Source organism: Petaurus breviceps, unplaced genomic scaffold, assembly GCF_028583685.1.
Source record: "Petaurus breviceps papuanus isolate PSGF00001 unplaced genomic scaffold, PetGlider_PUasm1.0 90895, whole genome shotgun sequence".
Lineage (NCBI taxonomy): Eukaryota > Metazoa > Chordata > Mammalia > Diprotodontia > Petauridae > Petaurus > Petaurus breviceps.
The window spans coordinates 36,741,999-36,769,067 of NW_027187372.1; the positions used below are offsets into that span (position 1 = coordinate 36,741,999).

At 39.5% G+C, this 27,069-nt stretch overlaps 1 protein-coding gene across 4 annotated transcripts in view; it reads left to right on the forward strand.

Annotated features, from left to right (window-relative positions):
* TRAF3IP3 (TRAF3 interacting protein 3) overlaps nucleotides 1–27,008 on the forward strand; it is a 37,615-nt gene extending 10,607 nt beyond the window's left edge. For 2 of the 4 annotated variants that reach the window (XM_069074780.1, XM_069074782.1), the window contains 11 exons: nucleotides 89–118; nucleotides 210–305; nucleotides 10,922–10,993; nucleotides 12,173–12,313; nucleotides 12,401–12,538; nucleotides 13,987–14,122; nucleotides 15,418–15,480; nucleotides 21,902–21,961; nucleotides 23,819–23,955; nucleotides 25,679–25,792; nucleotides 26,561–27,008. In XM_069074780.1, coding sequence (XP_068930881.1) covers nucleotides 89–118; nucleotides 210–305; nucleotides 10,922–10,993; nucleotides 12,173–12,313; nucleotides 12,401–12,538; nucleotides 13,987–14,122; nucleotides 15,418–15,480; nucleotides 21,902–21,961; nucleotides 23,819–23,955; nucleotides 25,679–25,792; nucleotides 26,561–26,653 — 1,080 coding nt within the window. In that variant the 3' untranslated portion in view covers nucleotides 26,654–27,008. The remainder of the gene's footprint in view (nucleotides 1–88; nucleotides 119–209; nucleotides 306–10,921; nucleotides 10,994–12,172; nucleotides 12,314–12,400; nucleotides 12,539–13,986; nucleotides 14,123–15,417; nucleotides 15,481–21,901; nucleotides 21,962–23,818; nucleotides 23,956–25,678; nucleotides 25,793–26,560) is intronic. The other 2 variants (XM_069074781.1, XM_069074783.1) reach the window with 2 other exon arrangements.
* The last annotated feature ends 61 nt before the right edge of the window (nucleotides 27,009–27,069 follow it).

Sequence of the window (27,069 nt, forward strand, 5' to 3'; positions counted from 1 at the left end):
ACATACACAACACACTTCAACTCTGCTTGTGATCTATTTGAGGTCATGGGCATTAAGTTCTTTTTAATATCTTTCTCTTTCTCCTTAGGAAATTATCCAGCTTTCTGACTACCTCAAAGTAAGTAATAAGCCAGCACCTACCCCACCCCTGCCAGTCAGTCCTCCTGTCCCTGTCAGTTTAATTCATCCTTGCTTCATTTCACTTCCAGGAAGCCCTACAGAGAGAGCTGGTTCTGAAGCACAAGATGGTGGTTCTCCAAGAGCTGCTGTCTACACTGCTCCAAGCTTCTGACAGGTCTTGGAAGGTAAAAAACAATCCCTTTCCATGCATGTGGCCCATTTGATTGAACAAGCATTTATTAGGCAGCTAATACATGCAAAGCACTGTGAGAAGTGCAAACAAAGACAAAACAGGAAACCAGGAAAAGGTCCACAAGGGGATTACATTCTACTGAGTCATACACAGATAAGTAAAAATAACTTGAAGAGGGAGAGAACAACCAAGAAAACAAGGAGAAGCTTCGTGATGGAAGTGACAGCTGATCTGAACCATGGAGGAAGCTAAGGATTCTAAGAGGTGTGTGACAAGGGTTAATGTGAACTATCTGAAGAGATAAGCCAGGCTGGAGACAGGCTTTGTCTGCCAAGCTCAGATGTTTAAGACCACTTTTGAAAAGGGCAAGTGGAGGAGTAGGGGAAGCTGCACAGCTTCTCAGACTGTAAAGCAAGCCCCGACATTCGTGCACACAGAACCCTCCTCTTGAGTCCCAACTCAAGGTAACGATGCCAGGGAAAGAGAAGTTTGGGGAGCTACCAGCAACAAGAATCTCCCCTTTTTTTCTTTCAGCAAAACAAATGAATGAAGTTTTCTAAACACTGACTACAATCAAATTTCAATTATCCTCATATGGAACAATGAGTCTGATTCCCAGCTCATCCAAAGCCAGAATTAACCACAGACTAGTTCTGTCCCTCACACTCCTACTCAAACATTTACAAGAGCACAGACTGTCAGACAGAAGGGACAGCTAGTCCAACACTCTCCTTTTACAGAGGCAGAAGACATATGCCCTACCCAAGGAGGCCACACAGGGAGTTAGTGACAAAATCAAGATTAAACCCATCTCCTCACTCCTCATCTAGTGTTCTTTCTACTGCACCAGAGTACACTCCGTGGTCACCTCTTCCTGATGCTCAGCTAGTAATTACTCAGTGCAAACTCATACAAAATAAAATGTTAGCACTTCTAGTGAACTTAAGGATCAGTTCCAACCCATTTATTTTACAAATAAGGGAACTGAGACCCCCAAAAGCGAATGACTTATCCAAGGTTACAAGTAACTAGAACTAAATAATTGGAACTCAGATTTTCTGGTATGATTAAGGTTGATAAATGGCACCAAGAAAAACATTTTAGATGAAAGGAATTTCAGTTATCTGCACTTCTGCTCCCTTTCATTAAGCAGATGGATAGGATCAGAAAGGAACACAGAGGAACCTAGTCTACCTATCTTGCTTTAAAGATGAGGAAACTGAGGCCCACAGAGATTAAGTGACTCAATCAGAGTAACACAGCAGGTGTCAAAAGCAAATTATAAACTCAAGTTCTCTGATTCCAGAGTCAAGGCTCTTTCCACAAAAACATGCCACCTCAAAAAAGTCAACTCTCTGCACACTACTGAGACCCCTGAATAGCAAAGCAGTTGTAAATGGGAACAACTGCACCAAGCCTAGCTCTGGGAAGGTCATGCTCTCTCTTTGGTGTCTTCTTTACCATAAGTTACATTGCAAGGTCATCTTTATTTAGTTGGGTGGAAGTGAAACTTTTTGCAAAGTGAGGACCTAGAGATGGTGCAGACAGTCCCAGTTATCCCCTGAGGTTTTTTACTGAATGAGATAACATATGTAAAGCAATATACACATCTGAAAGCATTATAAATATGCTAGCTCTAATTCCTGTACTCCTGGATTAAGTTGAGATCTACAGATCCAATTCCACACATTTAAACAACATCTATGTGGCAATATGCTAGGCACTGGGGGAGATATAAGGCTTGAATGAGATGCCGGTTTGACCCTCATTAAGATTAATTACAGGAGGGGTGGCTAAGTGGCACAGTGAATAGAGCCCCAGAGTCAGGAGGACCTAAGTTCAAATTCGGGCTCAGACACTTAACACTAAACTAGCCTTGTGACCTTGGGCAAGTCACTTAACTCCAATTGCCCTACCACCCCCTCCAAAAAGGAAAAAAAAAAGATTAATTACAGGAGAGGAGGGAGATATAACATATACCTAAATAATGCTGAATATATACTGAAAAGTATAAAAACATTAAACATTTATTCAGAAGATGATGATGCACAAAGGCTGTGTGAAAACCAAGAGGAAAAAAATGAAACAATTACCAAGAAGGCCTCTGATAGGAAGTGATGAGCTGAGCTTTAAAGAATGAGTAGGAGGCCTGCTAGAGGCAGGTAAGTGGCAAAGTAGATAGAGTGCTGGGCCTAGAGTCAGGAAGACCTGAATTCATATCCAGCCTCAGACATTCACAAGCTTTGTGACCATGGACAAGCTATTAATATTATCCAGCAAGGAAAAGAAGAAGAAAAGGCTTTCAACCCAGACTCAGGAATGGGGAGCAGTGGTTCTTCTGAGTCCCCATAACACCCCTCCCCCAACTTCCTGTTTTTAAGAAGATCATTCTCAGACTCTTCCACAGGGCTCCTGAGAGCCCTTGCTCTCACACTGAACTGACTTTTACCCCAGAGGTCTCAGCTTAACTGAAGATGAGTAACCCATCAAGAGGTCCCATGGCCTGGAAAAATAATAATAATTTAAGAGTCTGATTCATCCTCAAACTCCAAGCAGTTTTATCATGTTTTATTGGGTGAGGTACGCCCCCTACCACTCCCCATACAACATACTCCCCCATACAAAGTACCTTCTCATAAACTAGCTATCAAAGGAAGCGAGATTATGACTAGTTTTACTTAACGGCGACCCTTGCAATCTGGGCTCATCTGGAAAGTCCTGAGGTGGAATCCACTTGGGAGAGTGAAAAAGAGGGAGGATATGATGCTGACGAAAAAATGAGCAGAGAGAGAGCTGAGCTGTTTCATCTGGTGAGATCTCCAAATGTCAAAGAGCAGAGATGTGGAGCCAGTGGAGAGGAGGGGGATTGGCTGCCCTGGCAGAGGCTCCCTGGTGTGGGGAAATGAGCTGCGGTCTGATACTTCCGCGAGGTGAGGTGGTAGTGTTTCTGGTGAACAGAACAAAGACAAAGTGGGGGGAAAAACTGAAACGGTTTCAAGAATCGAGTGCTGAGAAGTCCACACTCTGCAACAGCAACAGTATCAGGTGTGTATGACTGATCTTTGTCCCTCTGCCGTAGGGTGCCCATTCCTCCCCAACAGCTGACATCCACAGGGCTGAACACCAGTGGGTAGTGAAGGGTTTGTAGAAAGAGAACCCTATGGGAATACTGGAGGTTTTGTGAAAACACTGAAGTTTCGAAACCCAGCAAGAAATTCACCTCATATGAAGTAGCTCTCCCCAATGGGGCACTTTCTCTTGAAAAAAAAATATTTATTTAGTTATTTATTCATTCATTCAAAAGGTGATGGGCCTTCTGATCAAAACTGGAAGGGATTTTCCACAGGCAATAATTTTTAATGCATAATCCTATCTTTTCAAAAATGTTCTGTTTCCATGTTCACTTTTATCAGTGTGAGATTTCTCATAAAAGAATTCATTCAGGTATTTTGGATGATAATCTGATGTGATCATTAACAAAAGTTGCAGTGAAGTAGTAGACAATCTTGCAATCTGAATACAACTGGAATTTTCTGTTCTGCACAGGTAGCTATAAAGTTGTCAAGAAGTAACGGTCTTGCTGTAAGGAACTGATGGTCATCTTTGCCTTAATCAACTATTATGTCCAACTGAGAATCTAGAGAGGTCTTCACAAAATGAACATATCATGGGCCTCCTCATTACTTTGATCTAGTCTTAAATATCTATTGGTGGTCTCTTATTTTAAAAAGTTTTCTTCAATTAACAAGTTACTTTCTCTCTCTCCCACCTCCTCCCACCTTGGGTGGCTGGGGGGAGGCAGGGGAAGGGGAATCTTGCAACAAATATGGAGAGTCAAGCAAAACAAATTTTCACATTAGTCATGATCAAAAATGTATGTCTCATTTTGTAACTTGAGTCTGTCACCTCTTTGAGAGGAAATAAGTAATGTCCTTCATCACTGGTACTCTGCAATTGTAGTTAGTCATTGCATTGATATGAATTCTTAATTCTGTCAAAGCTGTTTGATTTTGTTATGTGTATAAATTGTTCTCCTTGTTCTGTTCACTTTACTTTGCATCAATTCATACAAGTCTTCCCAGGTGTCTTGGAAAACATCTTTGTCAGTATTTCTTATAGTACAATATTCATATGCCATAATTTGTTCAGCCTTTCCTCAATTGATGGGGTATAACCCCTTAGTTTCCAGTTCTCTGCCACTACAAAAACAGCTGCTGTAAATATTTTTGTACATATGGGTTCTTTCCTTCTTTCTTTGATCTCTTTGGAATATAGGCGTAACAGTATCACTGAATCAAAGGGTTTAGTTAATTTTATTTAATTAGTTAATTTTTTGAGTTTTTAGTTTAGTTAATTTTTTGAGGATAGTTCCAAATTCACAACTCCACCAACTGTGAATTTTAATGCTGTTTTCCCAAAGGTCATCCAACAGTCTTGTCATTTTCCTTTTGTCAATTTTGCCAATCTAATGAGTTTAATGTGGAGACTCAGAATTCTTTTAGTTTGTACTTCTCTAATAGTAATTTTTTCATGTAGCTATTGATAGCTTGGATTTCTTCCTTTAAAAACCAACTATTCACACCCTTCGACCATTTATCAGTTGTGGTGAAGCCCTGCTTTTACCCCACTCCAAGGCCAGAACAGATGGGAGAGAATTCTAACAAAAAATGTAATTTTTTTTAACATTCTAATTTCTAATATAATATAATTCTAATATAAATTTTAACATTCTAATTTCTAATATAATTCTAATATAAATTTTAACATTCTAATTTCTAATATAATATAATTCCAATATAAAGCATCCAAAAAAAATAGACATCCTTTCTGAATCAAGCTAGAAAATTAGTTATTTATCGTCTGGTGCAGTTCATGAATGCATAGAAACCAGCAACGGTGCTAAAGTTCTAATCTGCCATTTTTTTCTTTAATATTGTAACCACATGAAACAATGAGGTCATGTTTTACTACAGTTTAATTACAAACTTTTTTTTTAAAATAATATTTTATTCTAAGCGAGTTAAACCAGGCAGCCAGTACAGTATAGACCAGGGTGCTCTACAGTTTCTGCCTTTAATGGTGTGAAGAGGTCAAACTTCATTTTGCATTTTATTTCCACAGATTCAATCAAATACATTTCATTAATTATCCCTTCTTGACAAGTCTGTCAGACTCATATACTTTCTGAGACCCCTAAAAGCACTCTTTTCAGGAAATCTGTTTAAAAGCTGTAGTTTTGTTTTTGTTGGGGGAGGGGAAGGGAGGAGGGTGGCTTTTTCCTTGTTCATTTGCCCTTATGTTTCATACTGCCACAAATGACTAACAGCTGTGTGGTACACAGAGCCCTATCAGTCCCTTTCCCAGAGACTTTTGGATCTGGGACCTTCCTAAACCATGATTTGAAGGGATGACTTCTGGTACCTGATTTCCTTTGAACTATGAACTGCTAAGGACAGCAGAAACCTGGGAGTGAGGAGACCGAATTGGAGTCCATGAGCCTTTGTTCCCTCAGCTATAAAAGAAAGGGAATTGGACAAGCTGAATTCCAAGGTCTCTTCCAGCCCTAACATCAGTGCAAAATAAGCATTGAATTCGGACCTGGGTTTGAATGATACCATAGCTGCTTACTACTTTTGTGACCTTTGAATACTTTTACCTCCTTGGGCCTCAGTTTCTTCATCTGTTAGATGAAGGGACTAGACTAGCTCTCTAAGGCTACTACTAAATTCTATGATCCTATAAAAGAGAGATCAGATTTTAAAATGCAAATAAGGGTGGGAGAGTTAACGAATTAACTTAAATTCACATTCAGCATAAGTAACTATATTAGATACTTTTCCTTAGAATAGGTAGGGATACAACTTCCAGGACAGCTTTATTTTAGGACTTTTCTTCTCCCTACCTGACACCAAACCTTTCCTTAAAAGAAAAGCAAAAATGACCCCCCCTTGACATCATAGGTGTACCCGTAACTTCCCTTATTCCTCCACCCCACCCCAAAATAATTATGAGCTAAATTTTATTATCTGTTCTTGGAAAACAAAGTAAAGTTGGTCCTTGCATTTAATCTGAGTTCAGCAGTCTTTTAACTGTCATTTAGATTACTGTGGTCACAGGGTATGTGGTTCTCTGGATTCTACCCTTAAGAAAATCAGTTCATACAAGTCTTTTTTGTTTCTATAAATGTGTCAGTATTCATTGTGTCTTACTGTGCAAGGATATATGTCATTGTATTCCTGTACTACATTTAATTCCCTATTACCCAGTCAACAGGGAGCTGCTTTTTGCTTCAAATTTTTTTTTTTTAGCCACAAAAAGTGTCCTGTCTTCGACTTCCTTGGGTCAAAGGGTATGAATTTTGATGGATCAAAAGATAAGAATATTTTAGTGATTTTTCTCTTATAATTCCAAGTAATTTTCCACCAACAATTAATTAGTGTACCTATCTTCCCATAGTTCCTTCAATACTGACTATTTCTGTTTTTTATCATCTTTACTAATTTTCTGGTGTGAGGTAAAACATCAGGATTGTTTTAATTTGCTTTTCTTTTTGTTGATGGTTTAGAGCAGTGGTAACAAATTCAAATAGAAATGTATCCCTGCTGGCTTCATATTGCCTTAGAAAACCTCAAGTTAACATTATATGTGTGGTGTTGTGTTTTATTTATTTTGTTAAACATTCCCCACTTACATTTTAATGTGGTTCAGGCAGCATTTGAGGGTTCTGAAGGCAGCAACTTATAGGCTGGGAGTTTGAAACCTCTGGTTTGGAACATTTTTCATATATTACTGATAGATTTCATTCCTTTTTTAAAAAACTATTTATATTCTTTGACCACTTAACCATGAAGGAATGACTTTTGGTCTTACACGTGTCTGTTAATTCCCTAGATATCTTGAATATCAGACTTTTATCAGAGATGTTTGATGCAAGGAATTTTTCATAACAATTTCTCTTCTAGATGCATTGTTTCTTTTTGCGTGAGTGGTTTTTATATTTCTGTAATGAAATTGTCCATTTTATCTATAATGATTATCTATATCCCTTGTGGTTTTTTATTAAGAATATTTCTCAGGAGAAGGGGCATAATATGGGGGAAATTTAGGCAATGTAAAAACAAAATATATCAATAAAAAAATTTACTTAAATTTTTTTAAAAAAGGAATAGGTATGAAGAGAACACCAGCACAAGGGCACAGTTTGAATTGGTATAGCAAGTGAGAAAGAGAGAGGGCTCACCCCTGTTCTCCTTTGTCCTCACTTTGTTCTCCTGGTAAACTTTATACTTTGGCCCAATGTAATTGGATCTTTCATGATCAGTATACAGAGCAGCCGAAGAAGCATAGAAAAGGCCCAGGACTGCACATAATGAAGCCTAGCTCTGTCACTAACACACTGTGTGACCTAAGATTTGGTTTCTTCATCTATAAAATGAAGGGCTTTGACTAGATGATCTTTGCCTTTTCTTCTGGTTCTAATAACCTATGATTCCATGAAATCATTTGGTCCCACAAAGGATAAATGAATTTTCAGGAGGTGGGGGTTAAGGACCCCAGACTCTACTGGTAGTATGCTCTTGGAGAAGCAGAAAATACCTGGAACAATAAAAATTCCTTCCTCATTTTTCTATCTATCCATTGGCTTTAGAAGCCTGGATGAAGCATTTAGTAGGAAAAAAAAAAAAACAGAAGTGAAGCTTTTTTTTTGCTTTGTTTCAACAAATTATTTTTTGTTGTTGTTGAAAGTTACAAATATAAGACAGGAAGGACAGAGGGTGGGGTTCCTGTTGGTTAGAAGAGGGGCCACTAGCTAAGATCAAAGTGGAAGATGAATGATGCTGCTTTATCTACCCCCGAAGTAAACCAGAAAGGGGAAGAGCATCGTAACTGGAGAGGAAATATCTCACTGATGCTTTGGTGTTCTGGTATTGGATGGAGATGGGGATAGAGAAGGGGAATTTGTGTGGAGGGGAGTATCCAAGGCAGAAAAGAGATCCCCACTCTACCCTTTCCTAGCTCACCCCAGCCTGGGATTAAACCAGGAAAGCCAGGTGGGTTCTGAATGATAAATAAAACTAGATTATTTGTAGAAGCTAACTGCTGGAGGCAAGGTTGAGAATATAATGAATGGCCCACTAGGGCTTTAGAAGTTCTGCTGAGGTTGGGATAGGAGAGGCTGGAGCAGGAAGCCTTTAGCAGTAAATTAGGAACTACCATAGATAGTCATTTCTCTGGAAGATAAGATTTTGTTGGGGGTTGTTTTGTTTTGTTTCGATTTTTTCCTGGTAGTGGAACTGACCTAACCGTGATTTCCTTGCCAACACAAAACAGTACCTGATCTTTAATTAACAGGTTTTGGTTTATCGAGTTGCCTGAGGGTATTGAAAGATTGTGACTTGTCCAGGGTCACACAGCCAGGCTGTGTTAAGGGCAGAACCTGAACCCAGGTCTTCTAGCTACAAGGCTGACACTCTATCCACTATGCCTTATTGGTAATCTGCATTAGCCTCTCCAATGTGAGAGCCTTCCAAAGATGACATCCAATGCCAGAAAAGCAGAAAAACCCTCAGTAGGGATGAAACTAATAAGTCATAAGGTGTAGGGGAATAAAAAAGACCAAAGACCAAGTTAGCAAAATGTTTCTACTTTATTAGAACCCAAAATATGGATCATTGCGGGGCGGGGGGGGGGGGGGGGGGGGGGGGGAGGGAGCAATGTAGTATACTAGTGCTGGCTCTAAAGTCAGAGGATTTGGGTTAGAATCCCACCCCTAACACCATGGGTGTTACTGGTGACCATGAGTAAATCACTCTGCCTCGATGGGCCTCAATCTCCTCACCTGTAAAATGTGGGGGCTAGATTAAATTATCCTTAAGGGTCCCAAATGGCTCTAGATTCATAATTTAGTTGAGGAAGTTCTAAATATCATATTCAGTATCATTAAGGAATGCTAGACAAAAATAGTTCTCATGAAATGGATATTCATTCCCTTATCCCTCTCTACTCCCACCCTGGCAGGTAACTTTTCTTAATGAACTTTCAAAGAATTACCAGATGGGGCCACTCTATAAATAGTTGGAATAGGAGACCTCTGATGCAGAGGTGTCAAACTCCCCGCAACCTGCAAAACTCCCAAATGTGGCTAGAACCAGCTTAAAATGTAATTGGGAAATATTTAACAAAATAAACAAAAATATAAACAAAACATAGATAATGTTGATTTGGTGTTTTCTAAGTCAGTAGGTGGCCTTCTGGGCTCCATTTCTATTTGAGTTTGACACTATTGCTCTGATATGATGTAATCTGGGGTATATCCCAAGCCCATATCTCCCCCAGTGATGAAAAATTCATTTCTAGGGATCATAAAGGCTTTTCAATATTCAAGAGTCAACTGCTGTTGTTGTCGTTCAGTCTTTTCAATTGTGTCCAACTCTTCATGATCCCATTTGGGGTTTTCTTGGCAAATATTCTGGAGTGGTTTGCCAATTCCTCCTCTAATTTGTTTTACAGATGAGGAAACTAAGGCAAACAGGGTTAAGTGACTTGCCCAGGGTCACACAGCTAGTAAGTGTCTAAGGTCACATTTGAACTCAGACTCCAGGCTGGGTGCTCTATCCCCTGCCCTACCTAGCTGCCCCCTCAAGAGCTGCCCAGTGAAATTGAAATTGTTCTGGAACAAGTTAATAGCTATTACTAATAGCTAATATCGAATAGCTAAAGATTAAGAGCCCAGAAGCTGGAATGAAATACAGGCCTCCCTGTGATAATGAGCATCAGGTCAGAAGTGGGAAGAGGAGCACCAAAAAAGGGAGCAGGATTGTCGCTAACAGACAAACCTCTCAGTTCCTCATTCACAATTTTGCCTGCTTTTGAGGCGGCATTAGTCTGGCAGGGTGGTCCAGGAGAAAGACCTTTGGTTCTAGAATCAGACGACACAGGTTCATATCTCACTCCCTGTGTGACCCCAAGCAAGACGCTGGCCTTCCGAGGGCCTGTTTTCTCATCTGTCAGATAAGTGGGTCAGACTAGCTGGCCTCTGAGGTCCCTTCCAGCTCTGGAGCTAGGATCCCATAATATCTGTGCCATTAGGAAAGGCCCTTTGGATCATTCTAACTCCTAACATCTCTTTTTAAAATTTGCTTTTAATATGTTTTTGTTTGTTTGTTTTTTATGCTTCTCGTGAGGCGTTTTTTGAATATTAGATTTTCCATTAAGCTCTGGTCTTTTTTTTTTCTTTTTGGAGGGCAATTGGGGTTAAGTGACTTGCCGAAGGTCACACGGCTATGTTTTTTTTTGTGTGTTAAGTGTCTGAGGCCAGATTTAAACTCAGGTCCTCCTGACTCCAGGGCTGTTGCTCTATTCACTGTGCCACCTAGCCGCCCCTTTTAATATGTTTTGACACTAGTCATTCCTCACTCAACATTCCCTCCAATCCCCTAATTCTATCCTGTAACTGCTCTAGCCAGAGGAGAGGTAGAGTCTCTACTCTTGTCCTAATAACCCTTATCTGCCCCCTGTCCTACCCAGGCTCTGGCTAAGTGGTATAAAGCTCTTTGCTGGCTTCAGGTTAACCCAAACTCACATTCATTCATCCCACACTCTCCCCAGGGACAACTGAATGAGGACAAGCTGAAGTGCAAACTGAGATCCCTGGAAAACCAGCTGCACACCTGTACCCAGGTAATGGCCCCAAGGGACCCTTTAAGTAAAAGGAGAAGGCTGTCTGGGAGCTCAGTCCTGTGTCCCAAAAGAGCCAATGTGACTGATACGCACTCATTCCAGCTCACCTAGCTCTGTGATGGCATCTTCTGTGGCTTTCCTCAGAGTCCCTGGCTTCTCTCCTAGCTGTACTCTTTCCCTCCTTTCCTTCCAATGAATCTTAATATTTAGCATATTATGGGCTCAAGGGAAACCTTAAACCTTACTAGAAAGACAAAGAGAGGCACTTGGTAAACATAAATATTAATCAGACAATTTTTGTGCCCTGAGTTTTGACAAAGTAGGATTATTTTGTTTGGGTCTTTTAATGAAGTCTGACAAACTGGTATCTGGCTCACTGGGACTCCAAGACCAGCCCTAGCCCATGGAAGGAAGTCGAATACTGTTAACTCCAATCACCCACAATTTAGTGCATCTAAGGCCAATCTTGCTTTCAACTCTTTTGTAACACTATCGGCTCAGCCTTAGTAACTCCTTGGCTGATGTCAAAGGGAAGGAGAATTGAAGTTTCCTTCACTGACAGCAAAGTACTTAATCATATAACAAACAAGCTAGAGAGGGGTGGTCAACTCCATTGGCAGTAGTCTGATAGGTTCTTAACATGCAGTAGGTCTAAGTGAGGGGTAGGAAAGGGGGAAATGGGTAAGAATGAAGAAGCTAGAAACTTACCAGCTCTTCCTGAGTGTTTTTTTTCACTGTGAGGTTTCATCATTTGATCTGATATGCTGTGAATTCTTATACACATCCTGTTTTAAATATAAGTGCTCAAAGTCAAAACAAAAGGATTTAAGGATTGTCTTACATTTTAAATTATCTGTTACGTAGATAATCAATGACTTGAAAAGCAATCCATCTTCTTTATTCATGTGGTATGTCATTACTCACCCTCAATAGGAAAGTCAATCAACATGCATTTGTTAAATGACTACTATATGACAGATATAGATCTATAAGACCTATTTGAAATACCTTCTTTCTTGTTCCTGTAGTGGGACGTCAGGTAAGAAAGCCTTACTCTCTCCCATTCACCTTTCTCAGTCCATCTAAAATAGTCTGCCCCATCCTCACTCCAGCTCTCACCACCTGGGAGGGAAAAGTATGTATAACCAACCAATAGCAGCTTTGCCCTCTCCCTTGCAGAAATACTCCAAAGAAGGTGCAAAAAAGCTCCTTCTGGAAATGGAGGACCAGAAGCAGAGCTATGAGCAAAAGGCAAAGGAGACTGTGCAGAAACTGCTGGAGGAGAAAACAGCTGCGGAGCAGCAGCTGGAGAACACTCAGGTATGGGGCAGGGCTTGGTTTAAGGGACAGGATAGGAGGTGAGGTGAACATCCTGAGGTGTCACCCTCCATGTCTGCACTCCCCCAGAGATCCCTGGCCATGGCTGAGCTCAAGTGTGAGCAGTGGAAGGAACAGTACGAAGCTTTAAAGGAAGACTGGAGAGACCTAGGGGCCAAGCACAGCGAACTGGAGAGTCAGCTCTATGTTCTACAGTCCAAATTGCAGGTACAGGCCAGAGATGGCAGGGGAATGGTCTGGGGAAAGAAAGAGGGAGGACCTAGGCCAGGGACCACAGATCTGAACTAAGGGAATTTCACCCTCAGTTCCATACCCAGGCTCCTATGCCCTCCATTCGGCCCCTTACTTGGCCAAGGAGGTTCAGAAATAAGGCATCGTGGCATAAAGGAGAGAGCATTGGACTTGAATCCAGAAGACCTGAATATGAGTCCAACTTCCATCACCTACTAGCCCTTTCTTCATCTGCAAAAGTGGGACTAATAAAACTTACATTACATGTCTCATAGTCCTGCTGGGAAGAAAGTGTCTTGGAAATTATAAAGCATTATATAGATAACAGCTTCTGTTGTTATCATCTTCATAAGAATGTATGTGTACAATTCTTTAGTATTGCTGAAAAATGAGGTTATCAGAGTGTGTGGAGGTGTGCAGCAATCAGAGAGAAGAAAAACTTACCATCTGTAGCTTCCTTAACTAACTAGAGGCTGACCTCAATTGGTCCTATGCTTTGTAAGTGTAAGTGCTGTGCTCTCTAAATTTCAGCATCCTGGAATAAAATCCCAGTCACCTTGCCCTAGATACAGCTCTAGTGAAGGGAGTAACCACCGCAACAACAAAATCCCAGATCTTCCAAGTGTGTTCATATAGCCTTTTGTGTTTATGCACCTTTTTCACAAATTTATTTTAGGTGGATGCCCTGTCTCTCTGCCTACATAGACTTTGTCTTTGAGAACCGACAACTCAAAGGCAGAGGATTTATTATTTCTTTTGTATTTCTGCCACTCTATTTCACATAAAACCCAGTATAGACAGAACTGTACACATAGTTAATACTCAACAAATACCTACACAGCTTCAAAACTGTGCTAATTTTTTTAAAGGCAGAATAGTGGTGGTTGCAAAGTAAGGAAAACAAGGAATGAATAACAACTAATTCCCTTGGTGTGACATGGATTATTTTCCTAATAATATAGGAAAATGTTTTACTCTTTCCTATAATACTAGCACTCTAAAACTTGGGCAGGGCAAGTGGAGATTTGCCCCAAGGCACCAAAATTTAGAGAGCAGTATTTATAATCCTTCAGAAGGTAGAAATCACCCAGTTTAGTACCAAGTTAGTAAGTATACCTAGCCTAAAGGCAATATAACCCACCCTTCTCATTCCCCATAGTCATAGAGCAGTAGTCTTGCGCTGTCTTGAAGTCTGTCTCCTCTTCAGCACCTGGGGTTTCTCCTCCAAAGGTCCTTATGAGCTGAGGTCTGACATCTTTCCATGTAGTCTGTCCACACCACTCTTAAATTATTTTGCCCTAGGCACAAGAATTGCTAGTTTGGTAAGGCTTCTTCCATCTCTAAGGGTCTTTGATTATCTGACATGAGAACAGGTTAAGGCAGAGCTTTTCATCTCCTCCCATCACTGACCCTCCTCCTCGCAGGGAGCAGACAGCCGAGATTATCAGCTAAACCAGGCTCTACATCTTCTGGAGCGTGAACACCAGGACCTCCAGATGCAGATTGACCGCCTGCAGGGGGACAGAGAACTAGGCTGTTCTAACATCAGCGACCTGCAAGGTACTATTCCAGTCCAGAGCTGAGAGGCATGACTGATCACTTACCTCTCCTTTGTTTTGTGTGCTCTGTGATAAGAGGGCAACATACATTTGACTTGATATTACACAAGCTGCATTGGAATCCTGTCTCCGACACTTTAATGCTGAACAAATCACTTCTCTGAGGCTCAGTTTTTCCACCTGTGACGTTGGGATAATAATACCTATACTACCTATCTTACGAGGTCATTGTGAGTAGAATAATAACTGAGATTTATATAATGTTTTAAAATTTGTAAAAATACATTTTCTCACTTGAATCTTACAAACAACCCTGGGAAGCAGATACTACAGTTATCATTATTCTCATTTCACAGATGACGAAACTGAGGCTCAGAGAAGTCAAATCACTTGAATGTGAGCACAGAGTTACTGTCAGAGGCAGAATTTGAACTCAGATCTTGAACTCTCCAGTATAGCACTCTCCCCACTGTATCACTGCTGCTATATAAATCTAAATTATTGTTCCAGAACTTTATTAGGGAAAAATAGTGAGGCTACATCTCAGTTTGAAAAGCAACTCCACTGTATTAAAGAATCTTGTGGTCTCATTGCTCTTCTGCCTTCCCCCCCCCCATTCCCCTCCCCAGTTCTCACCTTCTCTCCCCTCACCATCCTCCATTCCCGTCCCTGGCCATCTTTTTGGAGGCCCTGTTGTAGCTGCTTATATAACTTGTCAAGACTGCATGTATTAAAAAAAAAAAAAAGGAAAGGTTAAGGCATGGGAAATATAAGGGTCCTCAGTCTAGAAGGGATTCTTGAGGGAGAGGCTGAATAAAGTCCTTGCAACCCACTCCTGCTATGCCAGCTGTGAAGACCAAACCATAGGTAACTATAGTAATTAATTCAGCTAGTCCAATGTGAAGCTGCTAAATCAAATGATAAAACACTAGCACTTTGAAAACCTTAAAATTCTATACAAATGTTGGCTATTACTTTTTAAATCTGAGGTATTTGGATTCTTTTTTCCTCACATTGAGACAAGGGAATGATAAAGTAAGCACTTATTGGATTTAACCAGTACAATACCTCCCAAATAAGAAAGATGCTACTATAAATTCCCAGTTTGATTCATCAGCTATTTACTAAGCACTTAATACATGTGCAGGGTGTTCAACTTCTGGGGGAGATAGAATAAAAAAGGGCCTTGGTCCCTGCCCACAGGAAGGTTACACTCTAGCAAATCAAACCTCATGGATGGAATGTATTGGCATGGAAGATTTTTCTCTTTTTTTGCTTGTGTTTTTCTATTTCCAGGTCAACTGCAAAGGTCAGAAGAGGAAAAGCTTGCCCTGAGGTCTACAATTGAGCACTTACAGAGTAAGTCCTCCCTTCCAATCCTATAGTTCTTCCCATTTCCATACAAAATAATTTCCCCTAAATTGACCATCTGCAGCTAGGCTTCAACTGGTTTTCCTTGAAGGCAACACATGCAAGCTGGACACATATGGAAAGCAGTCAGGAACTTACCACCTTGGAAGGGTAGGAGAGAGCAAATGACAAAAAGGGAGAAACACAGGGACTAGAGGGAAAAGGATGGCATGGGTGAGTAAGTTTGGGAAGAAGTAGCTGGCAAATGGATTTTGTGCCTGGGCAGCCAATGGTACTGGTGGACAGGAATCAGAAACCAGGGATGTAAGGGGATGAGAGCTAAGTCGGAAGATTTGTTATTGATAAGGCAAGGGCATCCCCAAAGAGGCAGAGGCTTAGAGACTAGATCAGCCTCAGGATCCTAAATGGAATGTTGGGATAAAAGAGATTTCGTCTTACGGAGGTCCTCTAGTCCAGCCTCTTCGCTTTACAGAGAGAAGGTTGAGCTCCAGACTTAGATCTTCTGTCATAACAGAAAGCAGCTGGGTCTCAACCCTTGCAGTGCCCATGATTAATGATATAACTCTTCATAAGTGATGAATTTGAACTTTTCTTGAGCATTCTTCCCAAGCCCAGTAGTAGAAAGCTGGTCTTCCCACAAGGAAGATCTAGATTCAAGTCCTATCTCTCACACCTACTATATGTTTCTAAGCAAGTCATTTAACATCTAGGCAAGCTGCAGAGAAAGTGAGTTTCTTCATCCTAGAGTTCAATACTCATACCAATGAAATCACCGGTCCAGTCTGTGTCTCTATTCCTCTTCTCTCCCATCCCCTCACTATTGTTGTTCAGTCACTTTTCAGCTGACTGACTCTTCATGACCCCATTTGGGGTTTTCTTGGCAAAGATATAGGAGTGGTTTGTCATTTCCTTCTCCAGCTCATTTTATAGATGAGGAAACTGAGGCAAACATGGTCAAATGACTTGCCCAGGGTCACACAGCTAGTAAGTGTGTAAGGCCAGATGTGAACTCAGGAAGATGATTCTTCCTGATGCCAGGCCCGGCACTCTATCCACATGGTTGCCTCACTTGCATTCTCCTGAAACCTCAGAGGAAAAAAGAATGAGTCCAGTTTTTTGCTTCTCTTGATAACTTCACATCTAAAGAGTACTTTTCCTTTTTTAATAAAAATTATTTTTATTTCTTTCATTAAATATTTCCCAATTAAGTAAAAAAAAGTTTTAACAATCTTTTCTTTTTAATTTTGAGTTCCAAATTCTGTCATTTCCTCCTGCCTCTTCTCCCCTCCTTGAGAAGGTAAGCAATTTGATAGTGATTATACATGTGAAGTACAAAACACATTTCCCTATCAGTCATTTTGCAAAAGAAAACACAAACAAAATAAAAGAGTAAAAATAAAGAGAGTTTTTTCTTTTTTAAGTATGCTTTAATGTGCATTCAGAGTTCATCAATTCACTCTTTGGAGGTGAATAACATTCTTCATCATGGGTCCTTTGGAATTGTCTTGGATCACTGTCTTGATCAGAGTAGCTAAGTCTTTCACAGGTGATCATTATTACAATATTGCTGTTGCTATGTACAATGTTGTTTTGCTCACTTCACTTTGCATGAGTTCTTATACATATTCCTAGGTTTTTCTGAAACTATCCTTTGTCATTTCTTACAGCACAACAGCATTCAATCACAATCATATACCTCAATTTGTTCAGTCATTCCCCAACTGATGGGCATCCTCTCAATTTCCAATTCTTTGCCACCACAAAAAGCTGCTATAAATATTTTTGTACAAATAAGTCCTTTCTTCTCTTTTCTTTGATCTCTTTGGGATACAGATCTAGTAGTATGGGTCAAAGAGTATGGACAATTTTATAGCCCTTTGGGCATAGTTCCAAATTGTTCTTCAGAATGGTTGGACTAATTTACAAATCCACTAAGAGTGCATTAGTGCGTCCCAATTTTTCCACATCCCCTCCAGCATTTGTCATTTTTCTTTTCTATCATATTAGCCAATCTGATAGGTGTGAGGTGTTATCTCAGATTTGTTTTAATTCTAATTTCTCTAATCATTAGTGATTTAGCACTTTTTTCATGTGACTATTGATAGTTTTGATTTCTTCTTCTGAAAAGTGTCTTTTTACATCCTTTGACCATTTATCAGCTGTGGAATGGCTCCTTATATATTTGAGAAATGAGGCCTTTATCAGAGAAATTTGCTGTAAAAAAATTTTCCCCCAGTTTCCAGTTTTCCTTCTAATTTTGGCTGTATTAGTTTTGTTTGTATAAAAGCTTCTATATTTCATGTAATCAAAATTATTTATTTTACTTCCTATCATCCTCTCCATCTCTTGTTTGATCATGAACTCTTTCCTTATCCATAGATCTGGCAGGTACATTTTTCCATGCTAACTTAATTTATTTATGATATCACCCTTTATGTCTAAGTAATTTATCCATTTTGACCTTATGTTGGCACACAGTGTCAGATGTTGGTCTATACCTAGTTTCTGTCAAACTGCTTTCCAGTTTTCCCAGCAATTTGCCAAATGGTAAATTCTTACCCCAAATGCTGTATTCTTTGGGTTTATCAAACTCCAAATTACTATGGTCATTTACTACTATGTATTATGTACCTAATCTATTCCACTGATCCACCACTCTATTTCTTAGCCAGTATCTGGTTGTTTTGATGATTATCATTTTGTAATATAGTTGAAAATCTGGAATTGCTAGGCTATCTTCCTTCACTTTTTTTTTCATTGATACCCTTGATATTCTTGACTTTTTGTCCTTTCAGATGAATTTTGTTGTTATTTTTCCTGACTCTACAAAATAATTATTTGGTAGTTTGATTGGTATGGGACTGAATAAGTAAATTAACTTAGGTAGCATTGTCATTTTTATTATATTGGCTTGGTTTACCCATGAGCAATTAATATTTCTACAGTTGTTTAGCTCTGTCTTTATTCATGTGAAAAGTGTTTTGTAATTGTGTTTATATAATTCTGGGATTTGTCTTGGCAGTTGTACTCACAAATATTTCATATTGTCTGCAATTATTTAAAATGGAATTTCTTTTTCTATTTCTTCCTGTTAGACTTTGTTGGTAGAATATAGAAATGTAGATGATTTATGTGGGTTTATTTTATATCTTTTTTTTTTTGTAAAGCAATTGGGGTTAAGTAACTTGCCCAAGGTACACGGCCAGTTTTTTTGTGTGGGTGTTAAGTATCTGAGGCCGGAACCAATCCCAGGTCCTCCCGACTCCGGGGCTGGAGCTCTTACTCACTGCACCACCTAGCCACCCCGTTTATTTTATATCTTGCAACTTTGCTGAAGTTAATTATTTAAACTAGTTTTTTAGTTGATTCTCTAACTATATTATCATATTGTCTGCAAAGAATAATAGTTTTGTTTCCCCATTGTCTATTTTTATTCTTTAAGTTTCTTTTTCTTATCTTATTGCTATACTAGAATTTCTAGTACAATATTGAGTAAAGGTGTAAAAACTACAGTATTGAGAAATAGTGGTGATAATGGACATCCTTGCTTCATTTCTGATCGTACTGGGAAGGCATCAAGTTTATCCCCCTTATAAACAATGTTTTCTCTTGCTTTTTTAGATAGATACTACTTAGCATTTTAAGAAAGCCTCCATTGTTTCATTTGCTTTCCAGTGTTTTTAATAGTAATAGGTATTGTATTTTGTAAAAGGGTTTTTTTTTGCATCTGTTGATATGATCTTGTGATTTTTGTTGTTTTTGTTATTGATATGGTCAATTATGCTGATAGTTTTCCTAATACTGAACCAGCCCTGCATTGCTGGTATAAGTCCAACCTGGACTTATGTATGCTTTTTGTGATAAATTACTGTAATCTTCTTCCTAATATTTTATCTAAATTTTTTTTTTGCTTTTTGGAGGGGGGAATGCAGGGCAATTGGGGTTAAGTGATTTGCCCAAAGTCACACGGTTAGTACATGTGTTAAGTGTCTGAGGTCGGATTTGAACTCAGGTCCTCCTGACTCCAGGGCTGGTGCTCTATTCACTGCGCTACCTAGCCATAGCCATTTAAAAATTTTTGAATCAACATTTATTAGGGAAACTGGTCTATAGTTTTCTTTGTTTTTTGCTTTTCCTGCTTTAGGTATCAAAATTATATTTGTGTCACAAAAAGAATTTGGTAGGATTCCTTCTCTACCTACGTTTTCAAATGACCTATGATATTGGAATTAAGTGTTCCTTAAATTTTGGTAGAATTCAGTTGTAGAACTCTTCTTGTCCTGAGGTTCTTAGGGAGCTCATGGGTAGCTATTTCTATTGTAGGATTATTTACTTGTTCTATTTTCTCTTCTATTTATCTGGGCAGTTTATATTTCATAAATATTGATTCATTTCACTTAGACTGTCAGTTTTTCTTGCATATAATTGGAAAAATAACTCCTAACAATTGCTTCAATTTCATCTTCGTTGGTGAGGAATTAACCCTTTTCATTTTTTTGATACTAGTAATTTGTTTTTCTTTCTTTTTTAAATCAAACTAACCAATGGTTTATCTATTTTATTGGGGAGTGGCTTCCTCATAAAACTAGCTTCTACTTTTATTTATTAGTTCAATAGGTTTTTTTTTTCTTTCCATTTTATTAATCTCTCCTTTGGTTTTCAGGATTTCCATTTTGGGTTTTAACTGAGGATTTTTAATTTGTTATTTTTCCAGGTTTTTTTTTTTTTGTTATATGCCCAATTCATTGATCTGCTCTTTCTCTCTTTTATTGATGTACCAATCTAGAGATAAATTTTCCCCTAAGTACTGCTTTGACTGCATCCCACAAATTTTGGAATGTTGAAATGTTTGAAATCAAAGAAACAAATTACTGATTGTTTCTATGATTTGTTCTTTGATCTACTCATTTTTTAGGATTAAATTGTTTAATTTCCAATTAATTTTTAATCTATGCTTCCATGGAGCTTCGTTAAATGTAAGTCTTTTTTATTGAATTATGTTCTGGAAAAGTTTCATTTACTATTTCTGCTTTTCTGCATTTGGTTGTGAGGTTTTTATGCCCTAATACATGGTCAGTTTTTGTGAAGATGCCATGTACAGCTGAGAAAAAACTACACTCCTTTCTATTCCCATTGTTTTCTCCAGAGACCTATCATATCTAAGTTTTCTAAGATTTTATTTATTTTCTCAATTTCTTTCTTATTTATTTTATGGTCAGAATTATCTTGTCCCTCACTAGTATAGTTTTGCTATTTCTTCTTGTAATTCATTTACCTTTTCCTTTAACAATTTGAATGCTGTACCATTTGGTATATATTAATTTAGTAAAGATATTACTTTATTGTGTATGGTTCCTTTTAGCAAGATGTAGCTTCCCTGCTTATGCTTTTTAATTTGGTCTATTTTTGCTTTTGCTTTGTCTGAGATCATGATTGCCACCCCTGCTTTTTTACTTTAACCGAAGCATAATAGTTTCTTCTCCAGCCCCTTATTTTAACTCTGTGTTTATCTCTCTGTTTTAATTTTATTTCTTGTAAACAACATATTGTTGGATTTTGGTTTCTAATCCATTCTACTTCCATTTTATGGGTGAATTCATCCCATTCACATTCACAGCTATGATTACTAACTGTACATTTTCCTCCATCCTATTTTCTTCTGTTTATCCTTCTCCCTCTTTTTATCCTGTCCCTCCTCTAAAGTCTGCTTTGCTTCTGACCTCTGCCTTCTTTTATCTGCCTTCCCTTTTATCACTTTCCCCTTTGTCTTATCCCCTTCCCTTCCTTCTTCACTGTCAGGTAACAATAGATTTCTATTACCAAGTGAGTATGTCCCTTAAAGAGCACTCTTCTAAGATTTTGGGTAGCAGGGTGCTCCTGGGCAGTAGCTGGAGAACGTATGTCTAAATCAGTGCTCCTCCCCAATTACCATCTTTGATCCCATTCCCAATGAATCAAATAGTGGCAGGGCTGACACAAGAAAAAAGATGGGACATGTTCAGAGGCTTCCTTGGGAACAGAAGCAGCAGAGCTAGTCATATAGAAGAAGCTATGCAGGTGAATATGTTCAGCTGAGTATGTGATGAGGAGAGATAGAAAGGACAGAAAAGTCCTTGGTCAGAATGCTTAAGAGGAGTTTGGTCAAATTCATCACTTGGAAAAAGCCATGATAATAAGTATGAGCACTTCAAGAACAGGGCCCGGTAGTTTTCTGCTACAAGAAGTCTGGACCCCCCACTTTCTCATCCATAAAGGGAAGAGGCTGGACTAGATGACCTCTGGCATCATCTAGAGGTCTCATTCAGAAATAGAAGAGCTTCATTCATGCCAAAGGAAGGGATCTGAATGCAAATCAATGGGGCCAGCATGCTCAGCCTAGAAAAGATCAGAGCATCCTGTTTTTTTACAGGTCTTCTCCAGAGCCAATCTACCCAGCTTCACACCCAAGAGAAACTTATGCCAAAGAAAGGTCAGCCAATTTCCTACACCCAAGTCTAAGACTTCTGTACTTGTCTTGTTTGCCTGGAGGCATTGGGATGGACTAGAAGACTACCTAAGGTCCCTACCCAACCCTGGGATTCTATTACTCTTAGACCAACAGAATTTTTAATGTACTCTTGTGCAGCAATGAGCCAGTTTACTCTTCAGGAAGCCTCCTGTTACTAAAACAGTAAGATGTTTAGACACTGTGAAATGAGATTTCTGTTCTCTGTGAAAACCTGTATCTGTGATGGTAAACATGCAAAATAAATCAATTTTGAACTCAGAATTCCTATGTCAATTCTTATTCCCTTGACTGAGGTTGTGATTGTAGAATTCTACCTCTCTACCTACATACCACCAAGCAACACCAGGAAGAACTCCACAGCAACTTTCCCCTTATCCTAAAGGATTTGATTCCTAGAGATCTGCAACAGAATCCTCATATACCAGTCCATGCATTCTGTTGCCTATTACCACTTAATTAGAAAGTGAAACACATGCTCTTTGGCAAAGCATAGGAAAGGAAAGGAAAAGGAGTGGAAATCAATTACTGGGTCTCATACCTAGATATTCAAAAGCCAGTGTGGTATAATAGAGAGCAAGCTATCCTCCACCATGAAGACCTGGATTCAAGTCCTGCCTCTTACAGGACTAGCTTGTGTGATCCTGGGAAAGTCAGTTAACTCCTCTCTTAGTTCTCTAAGCCAAGACTTCTTAAACTTTTTCCACTCATGATCCCTCTTCCCTCTTTCTCCCATTGCATGGCTTTAGGGCATTTACAATGCAAAGTGGCCATGCTTTGTGTTCAGAACCAAGGCTGCAGTGAAGTTGCAAGATGTAACGGGCAAGTATTGCCAGAAACACCTTGGATTCACTAGGTGTTTCATTTTGAATTAATTTTTGGTCGTTGCATGTTCAGAAACCTTTTACTATTGCCAAATTTTTCGCAACCCATATGGGGTTACAGTTCAAGAAGCGCTGCTCTTAAGCAACTCTGAGACTTTTATGTTGTAGAGAAAGTGCCCAATTGCACTGATAGAGGGAGTTCCCCATGCCAAGAAAATCACAGTTCTGGGGTCTTTCCCCAAATCCAAATGATAATTCCTAACTTTTTCCCAGCTGCTTTCATATCTTAGTGACATGAAAGGTTAAGTGCTAAAGGCATTCAGCTAGGAAGTACAGAGCTGGGATACAAACACTTTATCATCTTCAGGAATAGTAAAGATTATGATGCCCATTTTACAAATTAGGAAACTGAGGAAAAAGAGTAACTTGCTTCTGGTCAAACAATTATTGGTAGCAAAGCCCACGTAAGAAATCAAAACTCCAGACACCTGACCCAATGTTCTTTCTACTATGTTATGCTGTACCCTTGGGATTTTTTAAAAATTAGTCTAAAGAAGAGAAGACAGAAGGATATTAGAATAACTGTCTTCACATATGTGAAGATTCATTTTGGGAACCGTGAGACTCAGAACAAGAAGATTCTTTATAAATTATCTAGGCCACCTCATTCATATCATAGATGAGAAAACATAAGCCCAGAAAGCACAAATGTCTTGCCAGTTAGTTACTGCTTCTTAGAGGTGACCAGTTATTTGCTATCACTGCTGAAGTTAGAACAAGAAGGAATGGGTTCAAGCTAAAACAAGACTCAGGTTGGATACCAAACAGGAGTTTCTTTCACGGGGCACCTTTAAATATGGAGGTTCCTATTAGATGAATCCTGCTGAAAGCAAGGTCCTCCCACCCAAAGTTTGTGGTTTTTCTTGCCCACAGACTAGACCCCTCCTTCTCCAAGGCATGAAGTGCATGCTCACAGAGAGTCTGACTGATTTTCTAGGTCAGACTTGTTCTACATGGAGTTCAGCTCCGACCCATCTGGAAGAGAAGTCCAAGGGTTCAGGGGAGGAGACAGAAAAGAATCTCAGGGACCAGCTGCAAGAGAAGACTTTGCAGCTCCAAGTCAAAGAGAAAGAGGTGAGAAGGGGGTTCAACTGTGTGGGAGGAGATTCAGCTGCTTCTGTAACAATATGAGCTAAAAGAATGATTCTCAAACTCAGGTGTTGTACCTGTCATTTAAGGCATCTTTTCTTTAGATAATGAATATGCTAACATTTTCCTTTCCATTTTCTTGAACCAATCCCTTCTCAGAACACAAGACATATATATATATATCCCAGGCTTTACTCAACGGTAACCTTTGGATTTGCACAGCACAATTCAGAAATAGGTTATAACTGTTCACACTTGACCAGAAGTATGTCTCAGGCCAATAAAAGACCCTATATTATATGGGTTGTTCTTTAATTTCAAATAGACACAAAGGTCACTAAATCATACCTAATGACCCCTGTGGGCCTCATCTTGATTTAGTTTTAAAATGTAATATTATCTATGTTTTATTGTATTTTTATTTTGTTAAAAATTTCTCCAATTATATTGACACATCTGCTTTAAGTCACACAGTGCCTCACACTTACACAACAACTGAGTTTTCCAAGAAGCTTCTAGATCCATAGAGAGGCAGCTATGGTGTCATGGAAGGAATCTGGTTAGAGTTCTGACTCTGACCCTTGCTAACAGTGTGATCGTGGTTTAAGTCTCTTTTTTAGAGGCCACTTTTCTCAGCTGTGAAATGGTGTTAGCATAAGGAATATTCCTTACTTAACTGCCTTCCAGGGAGGAAAATATTTTATAAATTATAAGTCCTTACATAAATGACTTGTTGACTTTTATTTTCTCATTGATTCTCACAGCAGCCTTGTGAGGTAGACAGAACAGGTATGATTATCATCATTTTATAGATGAATAAACTGCAGCTCAATGGGATTAAGCAATTGAATATAAGTTTCTTGAGAGCAGGAGCCAGCTTTTGTTTTGTCTTTGCATTCCAATATCAGGCAGCCTGGCAGCATATATACAGTGCATATACAAAGCTAACCTTGGAACCAAAAGGACCTGAGTTCAAGTCCTACCTGTCTGATGCAGACTGGCTGAGAGACCCTAGATAAGTAACTTAAGCTTGTGGTGCTCTAGGTAACTGCCAACCTGTGTTATAAAAGTTCTGCTGTGGGAGATCCCCACAGCAATGAAATTGAAGATCCTAATCCTATCCCTATCCCCCAAACATAATAAACAATAGGCATCTAATAAATGCTTGCTAAATTGAATCAAAGGCACAGGTACTAAGTGGCAAAGCAGGAACATAAACATCTAACTCAGGACTCCAAGTTCACTGTTCTTTCCCTATGCTGTGATGCCATCGTATGTTTCTCACATATGTATATGTGCGCACTCACATACACACAATCTCACTACCAGGGAAAATGATAAATCTTGGGTTTTTTGTTTGTTTGTTTTTTCGCTTTTTGGAGGGCAGTTGGGGTTAAGTGACTTGCCCAAGGTCACATGGCTAGTTTTTGTGTTAAGTGTCTGAGGCCGGCTTTGAACTCAGGCACTCCTGACTCTAGGGCTGGTGCTCTACTCACTGCACCACCTAGCTGCCCCGGAAATGATAAATCTTAAAAAGTAATGTCTGATATACAGGTTTTAATAGACCTGGGCCATGGCCCCCTCCTTCTTTAAAGTCCTGAAGTTGCTGCCACATTGTGAGGAAAACTAAAAAAGGCTTGAAAGACTGTGAATTATGGGAGGATGGCAAAGGAAATAACAATGACTATGGTCATATTATTATCTTCAGTGTGGAGAGTTACATTTGGAGCTGGACAGCCTGAGCGATGAGTACCTCTCCTGCCTGAGGAAGTTACAGCAATGCCGAGAGGAGCTGAACCGGGGTCAACAGCCACCCCGCAAAGTAAGACTGAGGCCCCCTCTCCACTGACCCTCCAGCCCCTAAAGATGCCTGCAGTAACTCACTGCAGATACAACTTAGCAGCCCACACTACCTACCTAGTCTGTCCCACTGTTTCAACCACATGCTACAGGTACCAAGAGCATAAAGGAATTAGATAACGAAGTTTAAAAGCTCAGTGGCTTGTCCTTTCTATTTCTTCTTCATTTCGATTTCTTGAGATTCTAAAACTAGAAGAAAAAAAAGATTACAGATACATCTACTGGCCTTGAATCCAAGACCTGCCTGAGCCACATAGTGGCTGTATGACTATTAGTAGTAAGTCACTTAACGCCTCAGTGTTCTAGGCAACTCTCTAAGATTACGAAATGCATTGAGGGTGCCAACCTGCATTGGTCAAAGTAGTTTCTTCACCCACAAGTTGCCTCTGTCAATAAGATTACAGATTCAATTCCTATCTACAACAGGCATAATATTCTGAGATGAGATGGAAATGGCTAGAAGTAAGAGGGCAGGAAATGTGGGAAATGTGAATGAGGACAAAGTAAATGCCGCTGATTTATTTTTTATAAAATGCTGCATAACTGTCATGATATCAATCACATGAGCATTTTATCAACTGAGCTCTGCCCTGTCCCTGCCCAGGCCAGTGGCCATCTGCAAGGCTTTCTTTTTAAATGCAAGGCAGACTGCAACTAATTGGGCTTTTCCTTCTGCCAAAGGAGAGGAAGATCCAGGCTCCAGCCAACTTATTTCTTTTCCCCATTTCAGAGACAATGTGGCTGTTGGCTCCCTATACTAATAGTAGTGATTGCTACAGCACTAGCAGGATTTCTGGCCAACACAAGCAGCGTGGTGATCTGAATGCCCTGCAACAGCTGGAAAAAAGAAGTGCTTTGAAAGGAGAGGCAGTGAAGCAGCAGAAGATTCAAAGGGGTTTTGTTTTGTTCCATTTCATGTTGCTGGGGGCTGGAGGGGGGGGGCGGGGAAATTCTGATCTGTTTTACTTTGAGAACTACTTTGGCATGTGTCAATAAATTCCACCAGATTTCATATAACCTCAGTCTTTGGGTATCCACTGTGTGCTGCTGACTGACAGCTGACATTTTATCAGTAACTTCACTAGATGTGGTCAGACCACACCTGTAGCATTATGTTCATTTCTGACAATCACATTTTAAGGATATTAATGAGTTGGGGAGTGTCCAAAGGGATACTAGGAGGGCCTCATGTTCATACCAAATAAGAATTAGTCAAAAGAACCACAGATGTTTAGACTA